The sequence below is a fragment of the Rhipicephalus microplus genome, chromosome 6, assembly GCF_043290135.1.
Source record: "Rhipicephalus microplus isolate Deutch F79 chromosome 6, USDA_Rmic, whole genome shotgun sequence".
Classification (NCBI taxonomy): domain Eukaryota; kingdom Metazoa; phylum Arthropoda; class Arachnida; order Ixodida; family Ixodidae; genus Rhipicephalus; species Rhipicephalus microplus.
The window spans coordinates 106,482,638-106,503,838 of NC_134705.1; the positions used below are offsets into that span (position 1 = coordinate 106,482,638).

The 21,201-nt window shown below is 42.7% G+C and overlaps 1 protein-coding gene across 4 annotated transcripts in view; it reads left to right on the forward strand.

The window, feature by feature from the left end:
- LOC119168046 (uncharacterized) overlaps positions 1-21,201 on the forward strand; it is a 231,120-nt gene that overhangs the window by 192,471 nt on the left and 17,448 nt on the right. For all 4 annotated transcript variants that reach the window (XM_075866380.1, XM_075866381.1, XM_075866382.1 and 1 more), the window contains 5 exons: positions 2,228-2,266; positions 7,572-7,613; positions 10,927-10,974; positions 13,537-13,584; positions 19,299-19,346. In XM_075866380.1, coding sequence (XP_075722495.1) covers positions 2,228-2,266; positions 7,572-7,613; positions 10,927-10,974; positions 13,537-13,584; positions 19,299-19,346 — 225 coding nt within the window. The remainder of the gene's footprint in view (positions 1-2,227; positions 2,267-7,571; positions 7,614-10,926; positions 10,975-13,536; positions 13,585-19,298; positions 19,347-21,201) is intronic.

Consider the following 21,201-nt stretch of genomic DNA (forward strand, 5'->3'; position numbering starts at 1 on the left):
TACAACACGACGTTGTAAATCGCATCAAACACACCGTTGTGCAAATTCTTCCTGCCAAAAAGATGGATCAGAGTCTTTTTATTGTCAACATTCAGAGTCCGCTGACAAAACTTTTCAAGAGTTTTGATTTACTTTTTTGTTAAAATAAAACAATAACAGCAGCAAACCTTCGTTTTTATATATAGCCATCCATTTATCACCATAGACAGGCACGCGTATATTCCCAGAGCAGCCCGCTAAGATTTCGGCCCCTGTCACTCGCGACAATTGAGTGACACGCACTATACCGTCGTAAATTCTTGCCGCTGTTCGGGTTGCATTTCGCGCTGACAGTATTTCTAAAAGAAATTAAGAAATGCACGACAGGACACAAGCTCGTAGTAATGGGAGATTTTCGTGTGCACCACCCTGCTTGCGTCATCACACAACAGACAAGAAATAAAGCAATGTCCATGAATAAGCGCAACACCATCTATTATCTTCGTGGATGAATCTGCTTACCCCTACAAGAATAGGACGCAGTGAACAATAAAAAAAATGTGGTACCCATCTTGTTTGTTACATAAAATACCCCAACAGTGATATCATAATCACAGCAGGAACATTCGCAAATGGAATAGACAAGATTTGAAGAAAATCTAGGAGGTGACCCCCACTAGCGGCAAACGGACGTAGCCTATAAAAAGACACTTCTCAAGATTGGTAAAGAGTATATCATTAATTGAACCGCTTTTCATTGAGAAGAGCTCACACAATGCATTGAAAACATTCAGGAGTGGACAAAACCTACAGCAGAAAAAGCGCAGAAGTGCACGAAAAAAACTTTACAGTTCAAAAACAAGCAGTGCACTCCCGCCTTCTCCATGTGTGGGAATCCCGTCAACGCCTTAACCGTTGATTGAAGTATTAGAAGGCAAACATGATCATAAAAAACGAACACGGAAGTCCACCAAGGCAGAACTAGAACAAGATGTACAACTCTCTAAGAAGTATAAGTTACCCACAAAACCTGTCACAACGGAATCGATAACCAACTCCGGAAAAGTCCTGACAAAGTTCCTGCACAATTACGCGGGCTAGGAATGCGAAAGTTGGTTAGAATAAATAGGAACTGAAAGGAGCTACTCAAGCTGCTCCTGCGTCAATTTCATGTTTTTTGAATGTTATATTGTGAATTCTTCTGAACACTTTGTCATCTTGCCAACATCTGCATATCATTCTGTGCTGTCAGGATTTGCTTTGAGTCTAATCAATACGCGAAGGTTATTTTGAATGTAGGATTTTACACATCTGGACTGTGTGACTTCAAAAGTTGATACCAAATAGTGTGTACGTTCGATAAAAGGTTGTTTTATGAACACCTCGCTATCTTCTAACGTACTGTAATAGGTAGAGTACTCTGTTGGGAATAAGTTGGTCAACTGGGAAAGAGAAGATTGTAGAGTGCAGAGCCACTGGTAGGTGGCAGCGCCACATGTCAATGTGAAGTGCAGAAAACACCACCTTTTTATGCATAGCATCGAATTGTCAGCAGAGCGCAATGAACGGAATCGCGTTAAGAAACGCGTGTTTATGCATTTTATACTAAACAAATACACCACCTAATAAGAGTGTTTTAATTTTGCATCATTAAAGCTTATTATTTGCATTTTGATCGATCATGTTCACATGAGTGAAACCAGCAACCATATAAAGATGGTTGGGCGTTGAGCTAAAAAAGTGCTTACAGTTTCGCCAGGCAGCTGATTCGTGTGACAGAAAAACAAACAGACTGAGAGATAAAAAGTTCTCTGTTCAAGTATCCCAAGACAGGATATCGTCTTTAATAGCACATATACTTATTAAAGTTATATCAACGAATATTCATGGCTTTGAGGTTTATTGTGCGTGGCCGCGGGCTTTCTATGTGGCTGCGGGCATTTTCTCCAACGTAAATGTTCATTTCGTGTCTAACATGTGCAGTTCTTGTTCAAGTCGCCGTCTATGTGTATTATGTTTTTAACGGTATAGCAATAAGTTATATACATCCTCGTCGCGTTGACCACGCAAACATCCAACAATGTTGCACGCAAAACCTACCCAGAAACAATGTCCTCAGGAAAATATGGGTAACCAGACAGTTCTTGCTGTAACATTGTCAATATTCGTATCAAAATGATATCTATTATTACGTTTTTTTCTATACAGACGTTACTTATTCCAAACGATCATGCTCTACTCTTTTCAGTCTCCACCACCATTAAGCCCTGTTGGTGGTCCAAGTGGGGTAAGTGCTTCATCCCTTTACAAAACTACGTTATTATTGCGTTTCATAAAGTATTCCTTATATGACCTACCTCATACGATTACGAAGTAGACTCACAACACTAAAGCGGACTATCACACTGATACTTATAGTGCATAATTCACACTATGTGAAGATATCTGTGTAATAACTTTGGACAAGCAGAATCAAGTAACGCTAAGAAACACAACTGGTGGCCTTGCAAAACACAACCACGATTCAGTGTCGTAAACTACCCACAGTCAAGCTATTCGTGTTTGCGCAGCACGTCACAATTTTTGCAAACTTTTTCTATCTTTCGCGCCACCGTGTTCGTGCGGCAAATCTAACGCGATACTATTAGAACTTCAAGGGTGTAAAAAAGTAGGATGCGCTCGCTAAGACTTGTTTTAATAAAACTGTGCATCACATTTTTTTTCCAAAGTCGCTGATATTTACTTGTTTTAGTCGGCTTTAATTCGGGTGTCATACTCATATACGAATTTCCAGTGGAAGTTGAGTGAGCTGCTTACAGATAAACAGAACTCCTAAGGCTTTTATATTAACTTTAAAATTAGTGGTTTTGATCATCATCATCGTCTTGACAAAGCCCTGTCTTCTTTCTGATGATAACTAGCTCCTCTAAATACCACTACATTCAGTGCATGTTCGTTGGATTTCATGAAGCTGAACACACGTTGTATTATCAACCACGCTCACAATGGTTGCAGGAAACCGATGTTCTCTGTATTTTGCGGTAAATACTTGTCTGTTTGACTGGTAAACTAGGACTCCTTGATCGGTATCAAGCCCTGCTTCTTAATTCATTTGGGGTTGCACACAATGGTTATGTGCCTTTTTTACAAATTGGAACAAAGTGGTGGAAGTATAGAGCGATTCCATTTGACTGCGTATTTAGCACATCCAGCGTTTCCTAGATGATTATCTGGTACGAAAATATGGGAAAGAAATAACTGTGCTACGTGCACGGACTGTCACGAGGCTGATTAAAAGCAGGTGCCGTTAATAGAGCGTTGTGAACCATGCTTGGTCGGTGATTTCATACACCAAGATTATAACCGTACAAAAAGGCACTTGTCTCGGGAGCCTCCAAGTTGGTAGGGGCAACCATCAGTGACATGTTCTGTGTAGCGCAATATGCGGCTGATGCAGAGTGCGGAGCCAGTTCCCGACCCAAGAACTAGCGAAGGCGATTGGTTTGCAAAGGCGAACGCGGAAGACCCGCGCGCGGAAAAGAAAGGAGACTCCGTCGTTCACACGGTTCAAGGACAAAGCCGTCAAAGTCGCCCCAGTTTAACGAAAAAGAGGAAAGCTTAACAGGAAGTGCGTCTTGCAAGAATCACGCGAAGCACGGTCGTCTGAGTTTAAGTCAGTGTTGTCTTGCACGTGTACCATTGAGAATGAAGGCTAACCATGGTTGCGGCACGGAGACGAGCTTATCCTCCCCCATTATACGTCATATTACCGAGTATTTTCAGAATGACGGAGCACCACGCCCTTGCATGCACAGTGCCTTAAGGTGTCCTGCCAACTGCGCGAAGTAATTTCTTCCTCCTCGACAAGCTTCTACACTAGCTAAAGAGTGAAAGTGTTTAAGGTTCGGAATGGGCGCCGCTTGATGACCCGAGTGCACTGGGGCAGGGCGAAGGAGGCACCGTAGTCGAGTTAAGAGCCGCTTTAATGCAGCGCTCAGGCAACTGCTCGGGTGCAAGCCCGAACCTCCGCTCCTCATTTCACATTCAAACGCCTTCTTTTCAACCCTCGGTTGAACAAAGGGTCTCCACACAAGCCAATCACACGTGTAGGCTCACATCGCCACAACCAATCACAAAAAACTTTCATAACAGGCACTGCTTTGGTAAAAAGCACATCACGAAATATCACACCAGATGGGATAGCTTCTAAGCGTGTCACACTCTCTCCTATGTCAGACCCCGCTGGCCTTCGACGGCTGACCTCCAGTGGTAGCCGTTCTCACGCTCGAGCTCCGCCATCTCTCTCAATAAACGTTGCTTCGTAGAAGCCTCCTTAAGCGCGGTGAGTACATCGTCAGGTCCTGTGCGCTGACCAGGTGTGCATACGACTGCAAGGCACCCCGCCATCCTAACAATACTCGGTAATGATGTATAGCGGGAGAGCATAAACTCGTCTCTGTGCCGCAACCATGGTCAGCCCAGTGATCGCGTCCCTGCGGCATTCTCAAAGGCACACGTCCATGCCAACAATCTCAGACGACAACGCTTGACGTGACTCTTGATAGACGTGCTTCTGGTTAAGCTTTCCCCTTTTTCGTCCTAAACTGGGGCGAATTTGACGGCTCTGCCCGTGAACCGTGAGGCTCCTTTCTTTCCGTACGCGGGTCTTCGGCATTAACCTTCGTGAAAACAATTGGCTGCGTTAGCTAACGGGTCGGGAACTGGTTCCGCGCTCTCCATCAGCTGCATTTATTGCGATAGACACAACAAGCTACTGATGGCTGCCTCATTCTAACTCTCCACCTCCACCTCTACGCTATGAAGTAGATCCTGCACTACCCTTTCCGAAGACAAGCGTCTAGACATTTGTTTGGAAGCATTGTATTGAAGCACCCCACCTATACGTGAAAGCTTTGAGCTACCAAGCGCAATAAATCCTCCGATGTTCATGTGGACAGTGTCCACATGAACACTGTCCACACGTCCAGTATAGCTGTTCGATTATCTTCTTGTTCCCACATAAATATATGTTTCTTAGAAGAGTGCTGGCGTCTTTCTAGGACCCCTTCGTGGCTTGAATGACGTGGGTGGCCTTCGATCCCTGTCCAATTACAAGGTTCTTCAAAATAGTGGAACAAGTTCATGTTCATCAGAATCAGGTTTTCATGAAGCCCGTCCATGAAATTTGAATATGCCCCAGAAAGCTCGCCATAGCGTTGGGCTTCTATTCAAATCAGCATCTTAAGTTTAGGAAGGAGAGAGCCGATGATTGCTCATCTTATCTGACAGCCGAAGACACCGCTTCCTGCAATGGCGATACCAGCAGCGTTGTAATCATACTCTGCTGGGGAAGCAAAATCTTCCACAATTTATTCATCGGTGAGGTGTGCTTCAAGCTCAAAGTTGAGCAACCACTGGTCATTTTTGCACGTCTTTAGCCTTTCGAGCTCCACACAAAGATTCAACGACGTAAAAGAGTTGATATCGATGAGTTCCCGTGCTTCATGTTGTATACACGTGTGCAGAGCTCGCTAAGTTTTCAGCCGGCTTGGGATGCCCTCTATCTTTGTTGCGGGTGAAGTCTTTCCGTCGGGTCGCTTAGACTGCGTAGTCCCGAGCTTCAGGCGCCATAAAATGTTGAGTAAGGGTGTCTTCGCCGGCAGTGTGGAGCAAAACCAAGGTTTGGTACCTGAAAAAGATAAAAAGACCCGGCCATTAAAGTAAGATGTAGCAAACTTTTGGCTTATACAAATCATGGGGAATTTTCAAGCGTAGGGTAGTTTTGTTTGGGAGCACAGTCGCGCTTCGCGTGACCAAATAAAGTTCCTTTTCTTTCTTCCTTCTTTCCCAGCGCAAACCCTCTGTGCTTGTTCCCCTAGTAATTGTGGTAAATACCCTTTTTAGGGAATCGGCCAAAAATGATTGGTTTCATCACACTATATAAATTTTAGAATACTGCGGGTTATATTATTCAAAAATTACAGATTACCTTGAGTATGGTTGTACTTGTATGTAGTGCATAGCTATTAAAAAAAACTTTGCTCTTCTGCCAACACTTCATTTTCTTCTTTCTCGATTGAATAATCGAGAATAATCAACAAAGCAGACACAAAGGAAAAGCGATGACACACAGTGAACGCTTTCGCCATGTAATTTCTTTTTTTTGCCATGCATTTTTGAGCAGTGTTATGACAGTATAAATAACAAATTTGTCCAGTCATCTACACAGAAGACTGTATGTTCACTGTGCAATACGTGCGTGATTATCTGTTTGAAGACGAGCGCCCCTTTCTCTCCTTTCGTTGTTCTTCTATAGGTGTCCATGATGATACCAGTTCCTAAAAAAAGCTATGCCCTTTCGCTGAAGGCTTATAAATCTGGCTAGATGGGTAAAACGCAAGGCACAAACAAACAACCACTAGGCCGGCGCGGAATGCGCAGCCTAGTGACAGCGAAAACTGAAAGAGCGGCCTTTAGTGTCTTTAGTTACTCATTTTTATGGTACTAGTGCCAGGTAACTGTTAATCCACTTCGCCATAAGTTATAACCTTTATATAGTAGAGAGGCACTCACTATGACATCCTTTGTTAATAATCGATAAAGCGCGGTACCAGCTACTCACTTACAAAAAAATTGTGAAAGGTTTTATTGCTGTAAATCACTACGACGACGAATTATGACCGGAGCTTTTCTAATTGTTTAATCGTTAAGCTGTTTGCATTGTGAGAGGTCTGGATATTTCTCTGCTTTCCTAAAACACTTTATTACGCATACTACCACAATTCCTTTAGTGACAACAAGCCTTCATAAGGCTAATTAGCAAAGGAGTTTCAAGCACCGGTGTGGCTCTTTGGTAGAATACTCGCGTGGCACGCTGGAGACTTCGTGTGGTATTGTGCACTTTGTATTTTTTCAGTGCGTAGTTTTTTGTCATTTCGCGCAATAGTTCTTACCTAACACAGTGGTGGTGGCAGTGGCGAACATTTACGGTGCGCGTGACTCTTTCTGTACACTGTAAAACGCCACAGGTAGTCACAAATTAATGATAATTAAATACAGCATAGATCTGTGCTTAAAGAAACATGTAAAGTAAGTCGAGGAACTTTTTATACACAGCCACTGCAGATCCTCGAGGAATCCTGCATGCTTCTGCAAAAAGCTACAGGGAGAAAAAAAAACTCAGCATGCATCCGCAGTGCATGTCGGGTTGTGACAGGAAGCATGGTATTACGCGCAACTTCACAATCTAAAATGAAATCAAGAAAAGTTTGACTTGACAAGACACCTGAGACATATACCAGTGGTAGGAAATCAACAAGCCTACAACACGTGCAAAATGGCGTATTGTAAATCTTCGTAATCACTTTACGTAAAAGGTATACGTCGTACGAAAAATTCCCAATCCATTCAAAAAGAGCAGTCCACTAAGCAAACAGAATTGTACACAGTTGTGCGTCCTTTACTGCTTGGTTATTCTTGCATTTGTTGTTTTTGTCGATTTTCTGTACACATCTAATGCGACTAATGATAATATATGGTTATTTTTTGGCATGTGTGCAGTTTTTTTTATAATTGCGGTACACTCTTTCTAGCCTCAATGGCCGCCAAGTCCTAATTCGGGTAGATCAAATTCGGTAAGTGGTTTATTCTAACGGATGCTATAGGCTTTGTCATGTTTAGGTATGTTGTTTCCTAATGCCACACATGCCAAACGTCTGCTACTTTATTGGCATCTAGCTTAGTCCACCAAAAACCGTTGGCGCATCTCATCGCACGCTGCCTCGCAGTGTTTGAATACTTAGCGATTGCTTCAAAAACTTCTGTTGAGGTTGCCTGCAAAGCAACAATAACTGTGTTTACAATAGAGCTTACGCAAGTCGCAGCGATTACGTGAAGGATAAACGAGCGTATAGAAAAGTTGAAACATTCTAAAGAAAATGAAGCGCCAACCATCTTCAGAACTTGGCGTTATTCTTATAAAGCAGTATTGCATGTTGTTTGTCTTTTACTTTTGCTAAGGCTAAGTAAAGCAAACTAGGAAGTTTCATCTTTACCGGCTTCAGGATCGCACCCTTCATCGTCAAAGCTTCATGACAGTAATAATATCCGGGTAAAAACGAGAACCGAGTACGAGACGACATGAAGGTAGTGAAAGTGAGAAATAATTATGGTTATCTTCGTAATTACGAATATGTATACCACACAATATGAAGTGATAAGAACAAAAAAAACTGTTCAAACGAATGTTGATGGCTTTCGTGGCGAAAAAACATAACTAACTACAAGAGATGATGATCTATATTTAACTTACATATCTCTTAAGGTAACACACTTCGCTTACTGCAGCAGGCAAGTCATAGCGTTAAGAATTTGGGTGGAAATCTGCATGACAACTGTCCTAAAGAGTACACAGTATAAAATGAATGTGCACAAATGAATATCTTCTGGGTTATGAGTTCAAAAAAGCAACAATGACGCATGGGAATGCAACTATATGTTCGCCACGACCGAAGGCCCTTGATGATTGATATGTGAGGTTTAACATCCCGAAACCACCATACGATTGTAAGAGAGGCCGTGGTAAAGGTCTCTAGAAATTTTGACTACTTGGGGTTCTCTAAAAAGAACCCAAATCTGAGCACACGGGCCTACTACATTTCCACCTCCATCAGAAATGCAGCCGCCGCAGCCAATAGCTGCAAGTAAGTCAGCCTTAAGAGTATTTGCGGAAATCCGTGTGACAGCTGTTCTAAAGAGTACGCCATGTAAAATGAATGTAAACAAAACAATATTCTTTCGCAATAGGAGTTCAAAGAAGCAACAATGACGCGTTGGCATTCAACTAATCGAGTATGTATTTTGACGTTCGCAAGTTTGCATCCCCACGACGAGAACTGCATTAACAGTTATTCACACAAGGCTGCAGGCTATTCTGCGCGTTCATCCGCCTAATATTATGTCGTCCAACGGCTTCAAGCATGTATATTCACGTATATCAAAGTAATATGCATTATGAAATAGCCAAAGGGCGCGAAAAGGGTCAGTTTGAGGAAGGGACCATGTAAACTATATCTATACTTCAAAAACTATTCAAACGAAGAAAAAAGGGAAGTAGCTGTGACAATGAGGCACAGGAGCAAGGGGGAGCATAGATCATTGCATAACTTAGGATACTACGACAGAGTATGTAGCAAGAGAAGCGCAAATTTAAAGGCCCTTTATTTATTTGTTACAACAAAATTGAGATATAACAGACAACCATGTTGAGTAAAGTACAGGGAATATTATTACAAATTATTTTCCCGTATATGTTGGTTCAGTGAACTTGTGATATATTTCATCGTCAGCGTGATGTTCCTTTAGATCGTCATCTGATACGACACTGTTTCACGATGTTCAGTGTGTGGTGTGAAGTGATTGTGATGGGCTGATCACCGAATGCTGCCAAGTTGCGCAGTGTCTGATATTGTAGATGATATTTCAATTCAAGGAGCAGGTTACCGCGGGTAGTTCTATTGGCTTTGTAGCCCGCGCCTGGTTTTTCTAATATACACTTTGACACAAGGCAAGGGTAATATATCTCTAGCTTTCTTTCGATCACATTGACACTGAATGATGTGACAATTGCGAAATTTGTACATCTTAGATGGGCAGTAGTTCAAAAATTGCGTCGGTGCACCACCTCTTCGAGGGGCTATCAGTTCGGAAGGGGTTAGGTGGCCCCATAAATTATGCTATTAATTTGGCAGCCAAGCCAGCAGCCCACCATGGAGCCTAACAATGGGGCGCCACAAAACGCGGGAATATTGTAGGCGCCAGCTGACAGGCACACTACGACCCAATATATCTACACAAAGTGAACGTTATACAGCACGTTAATCCTTGCCACCCAGAAACATAGAAGTAAAACGAAGTGATTAAATGACAAGAAAGATTGAAATAGCCAAAAACAAAAGTGAAGGGAGGGATGGAGACGGGAAAAGGCGAGACGGCTGATTGGACTTTGGTGGTTCAGCCTAGGGGTGCCCTCAACCTGAAGCCGAGGCCAAAGGGGGCTGTTGCCTTCACCGGGTGCAGGTTGAATCACCCGGCAGTGCCTTAACTTAAAGGATCCCGTTTTCTCTGAACACGGCTCAGCCACGCACGGCTAAGTGTTGGAGAGAGACAAATCCCTCTTACCGCAGTCATAACTTGGATCGTGGGGTCATTACGAGCTCTATGCGTTTTAAGAGCCATGCTCTTAAAACTCAAGGCGAAATGCTCATCTTCTGCGAGAATTCTTCCTACTCTTTCTCATCCAGCCGTGGCTTTTCAGCCCCGCCATCCCACGGAGACAATCCGCGTAGCCATCGCATGAGCTCAGTGTGAGTAAAAAAACGCCCGCCCTTTTACTGTGGAAGTTTCAGCCAGCTTGGCGCTTCAGTTCTGGCACAAGAGTTTCGAGCTTCTTTCATCGTTTGTGGCAGGCTGCCGTTCTACTCTTTCGTTTCTGTGCTAAAGAAGGTTTCATATAAGCGAAGACGGCCACGTTAACCACCTAAGCTAAACCAATTCCGCTGTTGTTTGAACTTTAGACTACTAGTATACAATGCAAAAAGTGACGTTGTGCAAGACAAAAAAGAACATTACAAGAAACTGCACTCCAAACAAATGTATACAGGCGCAGAAACAATATGTACAAAGTGGTATTCATTATTTATTCCAGCCTAATAATTTTATTTACGCGATAAATACTACTTTACGGCTTAAAAAACGGTCACTACACTTTATAGATTCGTTGTCCATGTCAGTGTGAAAATTATTTGGTTATTCCATTTCGCTGCAGTTTTTGTACACTTTGAAGTTGCTAGTTCTTTTTGAAAAAGATGTCTATCGACACACACTGCGTTGAAATCATCTGCTTGTATATATTCTTCAGTCCTGATTGTGGTGCCGGGGTCTTTGCAGCCGTTGCTCCGTGACACATTGCGGATGTTGGCGCCTCGTCCAGGAGAGGTAGGTGCTCTATTCTAATGATCTGTGGGGTATATCTGATGTTGAAAGAATCGGTTTTATACAAAACCTTCGTAGCGTTTTTCAGCTAATGAGGTAGCAGGCACCTGTAACACACTGAGTCATGTGGCCCTAAACCTCTCGCTTACAGCCCGCATTTTGCGCATGTTCGCTCTATACTTTTATATTGTCTCGGTAAGTATGTTCCTGAGCCACACATGCATGACTTATCTAAAGCATTCCTTTCGTGAGGCACACCCTTCGGCCATCACGTGTTGATATAATATTTTGGAAAAAGGTTGTCTTTGAGAATCAACCTGCAGGTTGCAGTCGTATTGAAGATCATCATTAACATGCAGTGAAAGTCCTGGCCCAAGACCTTCTTCAGAAACTACTCATACTAGAAAAGTGGTACAGGTTTTCTTTTAAATAGCATCAGGCGCAGAAATTGCAAAAACTACCCTTCCCCTTGCTTTAGGTCTTAACTGGACTAAATTGTGTCATTGGGGCCTGCTAACTGAGTTAGGCTTGAGACCCCTAAAGTATAGGGAAGAAATTAAAAGCTTGTGCACGGAGAGAACACCACTGCATCGCCTTTAAATGCTAATTTTCCATCTTGGGTGCCAACAGGCGGCACGTATGGAAGGCAAGCATACACTTGCTGGACGGCCAATAGACAGCACATAACGGCTTCGCAGTTCGTAAATCTTTCAGTTTAATTGCAACTGCATATTGTTAACACAATGGCGTGACTATAAGAAATATATCGCTGCCTGTTGCTAAGCGGTACCAATGGATACTATGGTATTGTTGAATTTTCGCAGAGCCACGTTCTCGTTTCCATGAATGGCAGTCTGTAAGGGCAAATTCTTCATGTAGGACTCAATATATTTCTGAGGATTTTTTCATACGCACCACTAGTATTACAGTGCGTTCATGGCATAGTAGAGGAAGCTTCACATGTGGTTTTAAGAGGTTTTGGTGCTGGCATGCTAATCTCAAGGGAGCGGGCTTGAGTTCCGGTAGTAGAGGCCGTTCAATGGCAGCAATATGGTAGGTGTTTGTTATGAAATATTTAGACGCATGTGAGGCACACACAGGAAAACCATTTATGGGGTTCTTTTTTATGGCACCCACAGTTATCCTACGGCTGTATTTAGGATGTCAAGCTCCAACACTCATGGCAATAGGCATCTGAAGAGGAAAAGTGATGGGTCAAACAACGCTAACGCTAACATGCTGAATTAGATATTATAAGGTGCAACCAGAACGAGACACAGAAAAACACATTTCAGTTGACCCTACCACTTGCATTTACATAATTCAGTGCTTCAGTACTATTCAGTAATGCCTAATAAACTTATGGCTCGACGAGCGGCAATAATAAGCAAAGCCCATCGACAATATCAATGGATTCCACTTTCGGTACACGATATTTGTGACGCTGGTTCTTTCATCTATACCTCTTCAGTTTTTTGACATCGGAATTGCGTAGTGCGAAAACATTGAAAAGTGAATTACACATGAACAGCAAGTGTGAGCAGTTTAGGTAATCAAGACGACACAAAAGGGAGAAGCTGAAACTTCAAAACACCTTGGTTGTCGTGTGTTCCTTTTGTGTTTTGTGTGTTTATAACAATCTAACATACTAACATGTAAATTTGCATGCTGTAGAAACTTGTCACGCCCAAGAAACACGTCACATTCTAATTGAAGCGTTTTTGTCAATTCTTGTTTCTTTGGTAAGGGTAACCATGTGCGAAATTCAACATGAATTCACGCTAACTAGTCCCATTAGTCACATTTGTTGCGGATACGATGTGTTTCGCCTCATGCGTTTTAGAAAAATAGAATTTAGGCAGTTGTCGTAGGACTTTCGAAAAATTGTGGTAATAAATCAAGGCCCCATGTAAAATACGTAACTATATCACTTTTATAGGGGCAACGACACAGTATAAATCACTGCTGACGCTAAAAAAGTTCCAACGGGCACCCTCACCGCATATTATAACTCTCTCACAAAAACTTTGCCTCTTAACAATATATAATAAAATGAAAGCAACGAAAATGAATTTCACTGGAAGTTCTTTGTACTTCCTCTGAGGGCAATGATTTTAGGCTTCAGTGTTTCTTTTCTTGTATTCGAAACCACAATACAATGTAGCTACCTATTATCGGCAATGAATACACGTAAAACTCCACGGAAAGCTAACGAGTTTTGCTGATACGCATCAGAAGAATTCAAATTTTGAAGTGATTCAGCAGCAAGGTCTTGTGCTCAACTCATATGCCATCTAGATCTTTCTATCAATTTGTACTAATTATGAAATAAAGTGTTTGATTGGAATCACGCAATAAACATCAATAAAGGAAAATAATTTAGCTAATTTAGGTATATCAGTGGAAAACTACGTTCGAGCAGTCCATACAACGCAACGATAATACAGTGTTGTGGAACAGACAATTACAGCTGTTTAATTAGAGAAAAGACTGCTAATCAAACCCATAGTTTTATGCACTCACGCCCAGGGTTCACTGTTGATTTTGATTATCTCCATGTTTCAGCCAGGGTCAGAAGACAATCCCGGAACTATCACGCCTGGTCCAACTCAGGCAAGTGTTCTTTAATAATCACAGCTCCAAATATCTGCGTGCTCCTTGCAGCGTTGTCTTTCGTGTGGCAGAAGACATCTTCAGATGAGTACAATCATTATTACGGCAGTATTTATAAAAAGCAACAGAATTACCTTTTTCTCCAACGGTGATAGTCGATCCAGTTATCTGGGTGAATTTAAGCCCTTCCTCGAAAGTGCCCATAGCACTTTGAAATTTTGAAAACGCGGCCACTGATAATCAACGCGGAGCGCAGCAATCAGCATAACTTTGCCGTTATCAACCGTTTGTTTAGACACTTCGCTTCGAGGCCGCTTGTCGACGCTCGGTAATTATTCTCCCCCAAAGCGAGCGAAACAGCGTCGTCATTGAGGGTGTCGTCAAAGTAAATAGTTGATGTGCAGTTTGGTGTGTTGCTTTAGGTCTCACCAGCTAAATTGGCCTAATTTGCCACAAGACTAATTTGCTATAAGCAATTGTTATGCTAGGGCTAATACAGATTGTTAAATGCGAAGCGTTTCTTTGCCAACTTCGGCGACATTGCGCGTATCTATCTATCTATCTACCTATCTATCTATCCATCTATCCACCTACGACGTCGAGCTCCCCTGGCCATTTCAATAATGAGATCGATACCTAATTATATATCGCATAACAAAACTGTATGAAGAGCAAAGGTGACTAGCAGTCATTACAAGAAAATCGTGACACGCATGTCATGAGTGTCATTATTTACATTTCATGGACTTGCTGCTGTTGTGCTGGTTTCCTTCAGATGACATGCTGCAAAACTAGAATGGTATATAACATGACTTCATGGCGAACACAACTGACATACCGCCCCGCCGCGGTGGTCTAGTGGCTCAAGTACTCGGCTGCTGACCCGCAGGTGGCGGGATCAAATCCCGGCTGCGGCGGCTGCATTTCCCATGGAGGCGGAAATGTTGTAGGCCCGTGTGCTCAGATTTGGGTGCACGTTAAAGAACCCCAGGTGGTCAAAATTTCCGGAGCCCTCCACCACGGCGTCTCTCATAATCATATGGTGGTTTTGGGACGTTAAACCCCATAAATCAATCAATCAATCAACAACTGACATACCCTAACATGAAAATAATGACATGCGTGTGATGTAATTACATGACTACACGCCACACTCATGGTGAGCTCGTGGCCAGCCGTTTCACTTCCTTCACATACACCAAATTTGGGATTACGTGACGTGAATGCATGACGAAGATACGTGACTGGTTCAAGCATGATAATCGTGAATTGCATATCATGTAACAACATGACTACATGCCACGCTCATGATGCGCTCGAGGCCATTTTGCTAGCTTCATGCATACCAAGCCCGAGGTTAAGTGACGCGAACGGGCGACGAAGGTAGATGACACGTCGAAACATGTTAATCATGACATGCATGTCATGCAACAATATGACTAAATGCCACGCTATTGAAGCGCTCACGACCGTTTCGCTAACTTGAAGTATATGAAATTCAGTATTACGTCACATAAACGGATATTGAAGATATATTGCTGCAGCAAATATGATAATCATGACATACGTATTATGTAACAACCTAATTACATGCCACGCTTATGAAGCACTCACGGCCGTTTTGCTTGCTTCACATATACGAAATGTGGTATTACGTCAGGTTAATGGACGACGAAGTTATGTAACTAGTGCAACCATGATAATCATGGAATGCGTGTCATGTAACAACATAACTACCAGCCACGCTCATGATCCCCTCGCGGCCGTTTTGCTAGCTTCAAGTATACCAAATTCGGTATTACTTCGCATGAATAGATGTCAAAGTTATGTGACTGGTGCAAACATGGTAATCATGAGATGCGTGTCATGTAATACATGACTACATACCACGCTCATGATGCGCTCACAGGCGTTTCGCCAGCTTCAAAAATACAAAAATTTGGTATTGCGTGACGCCAATGAACGACGAAGACATATGACTGGTTGGAACATGCTAATCATGACATGAGTGTATTGTAAGAACATGACCACAATCATGATGCTTTTGTTGCCCTTTCGCTTCACTTGTAGGAAAGTTGCTGTTGCGTGATTGCGTGATAAGAATGGGCCGCGAACAAAACTGCCAAATGTAAACATGATAATTATTAGAAGAAGTCGTGTACGGCATAATTTTTATGCTGACCGCTGCTGGGTCTCGTATTTCAAACGTCAGTGGTGCCGTCGTTAAGTCACTATAACAACATACTCGCATCTTATCTAGACACCTGAGTGCGCAAAACATTTCTTCTTGTGTTTACTGTGTGCTACATCCATGCGCCTCGTAAGGTTCTACTTACACTGATTTATTAGAGATGAAGGTACTACAATGAACTTCCTCCCTGAACAGTAATTCTGCGCAAGCCTATTACTTTCAATGCGGATGATTTCTCGCCCTTCACAGTGTGCTCAAAGTGCAGTACCTCTCGTCGAAGTTCACCTCGCACACAGCCGAGCTTTCTTGAAGTAGTTTGTCGCCCCGCCGCGGTGGTCTAGTGGCTAAGGTACTCGGCTGCTGACCCGCAGGGCGCGGGTTCGAATCCCGGCTGCGGCGGCTGCATTTCCGATGGAGGCGGAAATGTTGTAGGCCCGTGTGCTCCGATTTGGGTGCACGTTAAAGAACCCCAGGTGGTCGAAATTTCCGGAGCCCTCCACTACGGCGTCTCTCATAATCATATCGTGGTTTTGGGACATTAAACCCCACAAATCAATCAATGAAGTAGTTTGTCAGCGCGCGGCATAGCTTTTCGCCACCGCGCTAACAGAGTTTTGTATTTTGGAACGCCGAACAACGCATGCTTCTTTTTAGGTGACTTTTAGCCTTTAGTGCACCCCGAGACAAGCAATTATTTTGTTTTTGTGCCATGGGAGTGCATACAGAAGCATTGGTGTCAGAGTCCACCGCACAAAGAAAAACTAAGACGAGCGCGCTCAACGAAACTATCGGAAACGTGCAAATAACGTATAAACGACTGCGTGTGCCCCCACGCAGCTGCTTCGCAGCTGCCTCAGCCCGCTCCGTAGGCGCCACTTGCCACTTATCACACTTCCCTATTCTAGCCACTTTAACCACGTGTACACTTCTTTGATGACTTCAAAAATGCTCCCAGCACGTGCACTTGCTTTCGCTTTCTGAGAGCTCATGCAGGTAAAAATATTTGTTGCCACTCGGCCACCTGGACACCTTCAAACCATGGTAGCAACGTAGCGGGTCACCGCCGAATTCCGGTGGTGATATCACGGGAAGCCTAAGCGAAGAGAGCTCATCTTCGAGAAAACCCAGAGTTGCCTACCAGCGAAGCATTGGTGAAGATGGCGCCATCAAGCGGAATTTGTGATCAGAAGTCGTGAGGCAGAAGCAAAACGGAAGAGTTGTAAATAGAATTCCAAAGAAGTGTGGGCGTGGGATGCCGCAGCAAAGTGCCAAAAGCGCTTGCTAATTGACGCAGCTACGCGATGGAGACACGTGCTTTGGCGACCCTTCCTGCTCCATAAGTTCAGGCACAGCTGAAAGGAATGCAACCACTTGTGGTACAACCACATGACCATTTGCGAGCATCAAAATGAGTCAAACGAATCTTCAGCTAACGCCGTCACACTCCTCCAACGAGAGCTCTTTGTCCCTACAATATCATCGACCCCGCCACCAGACTACATTGAGTACAGACTTTGCACCTCTTGTAGAGGCGCTAGAGTAGCGGCAAAAGTTTATACTATGAAGGTTACGCACACGTACTGATTTCCTCAAATGCGCCCTCGCCTTACTGGTAAAAATTCTTCCTGAACTTGTTTATGCTTCTTCATTCACCAAACAAAAAACTAGCATTCATTCCTCACTCTTCTATGAACTCAGTACTTATCCCTTGACCATCATACGTCATTTCAAGGAGTTATATTAGATACACATCTGAAATTTCAGCAACGTATCAATTCTGTTTTTAAACAGATTTTTCACGGTATCACGACATTGGTCAAGTCACGAATGTGTTTTATTATCGAAGCTCTGAAAGCATTGCATTATGCATTCATACACAGTCATCTCATTTATTGCATAACATATATCATGGGGTAATTCATGTTCAGTGCGAATTCGGTTGTTAACATTATTGCAAAAACAAGCAGTGTGACTCATAAATGTCGCTCACGTCAGACGCCCCCACATCACAATTTTTGCCCCCTTCCCCAGCTTGAGGTATCACCCACTCCCAAATAAAGGTTTAAAATGTGTCTGATTTGTTTTTTTTTTCAACTGCACCCTCACTATCGACACACTTCCTATTGCCTTGTTGAATAATTCCCCCCAAAAATAGATACGAGGTGACTAATAACATGTTATTACCGAAATTTTGCAATGATTATAAAAAATGAGCATTGTTTATAATTCAATTTATTATCAAATTCTTTATAACAAGATATGAGAGACCTAATGCAAATTCATGTTTTTAGGACAGAATTGAAAAAGTGTCAATAAAGGTATAACTGCTGCGTTTTGTTAACATATTTATTTTTTGCTTTGTTTGTAAAAAAATTTCGCAATGTTGTGACTAGCTATTTCGTCATTCAGATTTCAGCTTTTTTTTTGTATTAACATAGAAGGTCCTGCCGGCGGTTTACTACCTTGGGCCTCCTCCTGAATACTTACACTCAATGTACTCCATTTCTGACGCCATTAAAGAAAAATTGACTTATTGATTGAAGCCCTACGGCTCGTTAACAAGTCTTCCTAGAGAGAGAGTTTCATCAAGAAGCACCAGTGCATACGTGGCTCAAACAACTCGAAGAGTCAGTATTACACAAATATCTTGAAATGAATATCGACCTGAGCCCCATCTTGCTAGAAGAGAGATAATGGGAAGGTGAACAATGACAATATCGAGCTAGAAATTGAAGACCTCGACGATTTTTACAGGCTGCCACCACACTCGATGTCATGGGAATCCTTTGCCGTCATAATTTGCTGATCATAGAATAGTTAATATTAAAGGCAAATAAAGCTCTTCGAGGGACGCTCTTTATTGTACTTTCTAACGTAACATTTCTTCTGTATTTATAATGTATATATTCCTCAAAATGTATATGGCACATTCATATGTAAAATATTCACTCTGTGTATAATATACTGAGTGAATATGAACGTTGTCGCGTATATAGGTCACGGTGGATGTGTACGAGAGATTCGCAGGTTACTCTATTTCCTGAAGTACAGTGCAGCTTCTTCACGGCTTGCATGCATGCTGCCTATGCAGTTTCTCGCAATTTCGAGAAATATTTTGAATAAGACAATATGGTTCTTGAAAACTATATGACTCTACACATTCGTTCTTGTAATATATTCCAACATTCTAACGTGTTAAAAGGTCAAGTGCGTTAGTTTTATTGTAGGTGATGGTCATCTTTGTTTTAATATTGACAAGTTCTGCTTTGTTGCGAAATACTTTTATTTGCACAATAACAAGTACGTACAGCATTGCGTGGAACTCACAGAGTCACTCACCCAATTACTCTGCAGAGGTGTAAAGTTGATTTAAAGAACTTCAGCTGAAATTTTGCTGAGAGCGACGAAATGAACAGCTCAATTGAAAACGCTAAACAATAAATACCTCTCTAAATGGCAATATTATCTAGTATGTGCCTGCTTCTATATCCTCTCATTAATTGTCATACCTTCCTCATTTCAGAAATGGTTGGCTGCAGCATTCCATGGTGGCTTGATTCCTATTGAAAGGGCAAGTCTCTATTCGCTCAATCTGTACAATCACAAAGCGATGTTCAGACGAATTACTATTTTACCCGTATGTCTAGTTTATATATTCATTAAACATCTTGCGTGTTATCATAAGTCCGCATTTACATAAGCAGACATTAGGACATCAGACTACCAAAGGGCTCTAAGAAGGACGCTGTAGAATATATATTATGAAAATAGGTTTACACTTGAGGACTCGTCTTTTCGTGTTTGGCAGAATATTAATGGGATCTAAAAGGCAATGAAGCCAAGAAAAGTATGTAGCGAAGTTAGACCGAATTGTAATGCAAGTGTGAAGCAAAAGCGTCGGTGAAAAGATAACTTACCGTGCACAGGAAGCAAACCTGAGATCTTCAAATAACGCGTTCAGTGCTCTATCACTTAGCTACCACGGCGGCTATTCCCCATCCACATTATTTGGTATATATTTTGAATTAAATGTGAGAGTGTTAGTCAGCACCACCTGTAGCAAAGGTGGCGAGTTTGACACACTCATTATGAGCCCATTTGGTGTCACGTAGCACGATAACTTATTATAATTTGGCAGCTGGCCAATGGTTCCTCGTATACAACGCAAAGACACCAAGTCTTCCAGTACGAGACCTTCGTTATGAATTAAGAAAAGAAGTGTAAAGTTAAGGCTCAATTTTTCGTGTTTGGCAAAAAATAATGGGATGGAACAGATAATGATGCCGAGTAAAGTATAAAGGAAGTGATTAGACCAAATTGTAATGTGAGTGTAAAGAAAAAAGTGGTTGAAAAGTTAACTTCCCGTACGCAGTCACAGAACCTGCGACCTTCGAATAACGCGTGCAATGCTTTACCACACAGATACCATGGCGGCTATCCCCCAAGCCACTTTATTGGGTATATATTTTGAATGAAACGGAGTGTCAGTCAGCGCCACCTGTAGCCAAGGCGACGAGTGTGGCACACTTTTTATGAGCCCGTTTGGCTTCATGTAGCACGTGAACTTATTACGAGCTGGCAGCTGACCAATAGTCCCTCGTGTAAAACCTAAGTGCACCAAATGTGCCAGTAAGAGACCCTCGTTAATGAATTCTGAATATATATATATATATATATATATATATATATATATATATATATATATTGTAACATTTCAATGGGCTTCATCTTTCTCATCTGTCAATAACCACCATCAGTCTTCGCTTCGTCCCTCTTCATCATCGGCGCCATCTTGCTGTTGCTTGAACAAAGCGTCAGCTGAATTGTGGTATTTCAAGTGTTGAAAGGCGCTTCCCAATCTCTTCAACCTCTCTATATCCAAATCCATCTCCTAGAGCTCCGTTCGGGACTTTGCTTACGGCCGCAGAGCACTAAGGCACAAGAGCAAGCCTAACCGAACCACCCACTTGCCCAACCACCCGCCACCAACCCTAGCTCGGTCAACAGCCCCCCTCAGGAGCCTCCAATGTTTTCCTGTCTGCCTGGCGAAGATGTCGAAGACTGGAGACTGGCTCGAAACTGTGACCGCTTAGGTGTTTACAACAACTGGAACGAGGCATCTAAATGAGCACGCGCCAAGTTTTACGTCACTCAGGTTGCCAAGACATGGTTCCTAAGTGAGAGCGACTTCCGCGATTGGTCTTCCTTCAAAGACCAGCTCCGACGTATTTTCGGCACACCGACTATCCGTTCAGAAGTTGCTCGGAAGAAACTGGCAGAATGCGTTCAACATTGCGGTGAGTGCTACAGTTCTTATATTGGGCATCTGCTCGCACTTTGCCGCCGTATCGACGACACCACGCCAGAAGCTGATCGTGTCCGGCACCTTCTGAAGGATAACGGACCTACCGCTTTCAACGCTTTCG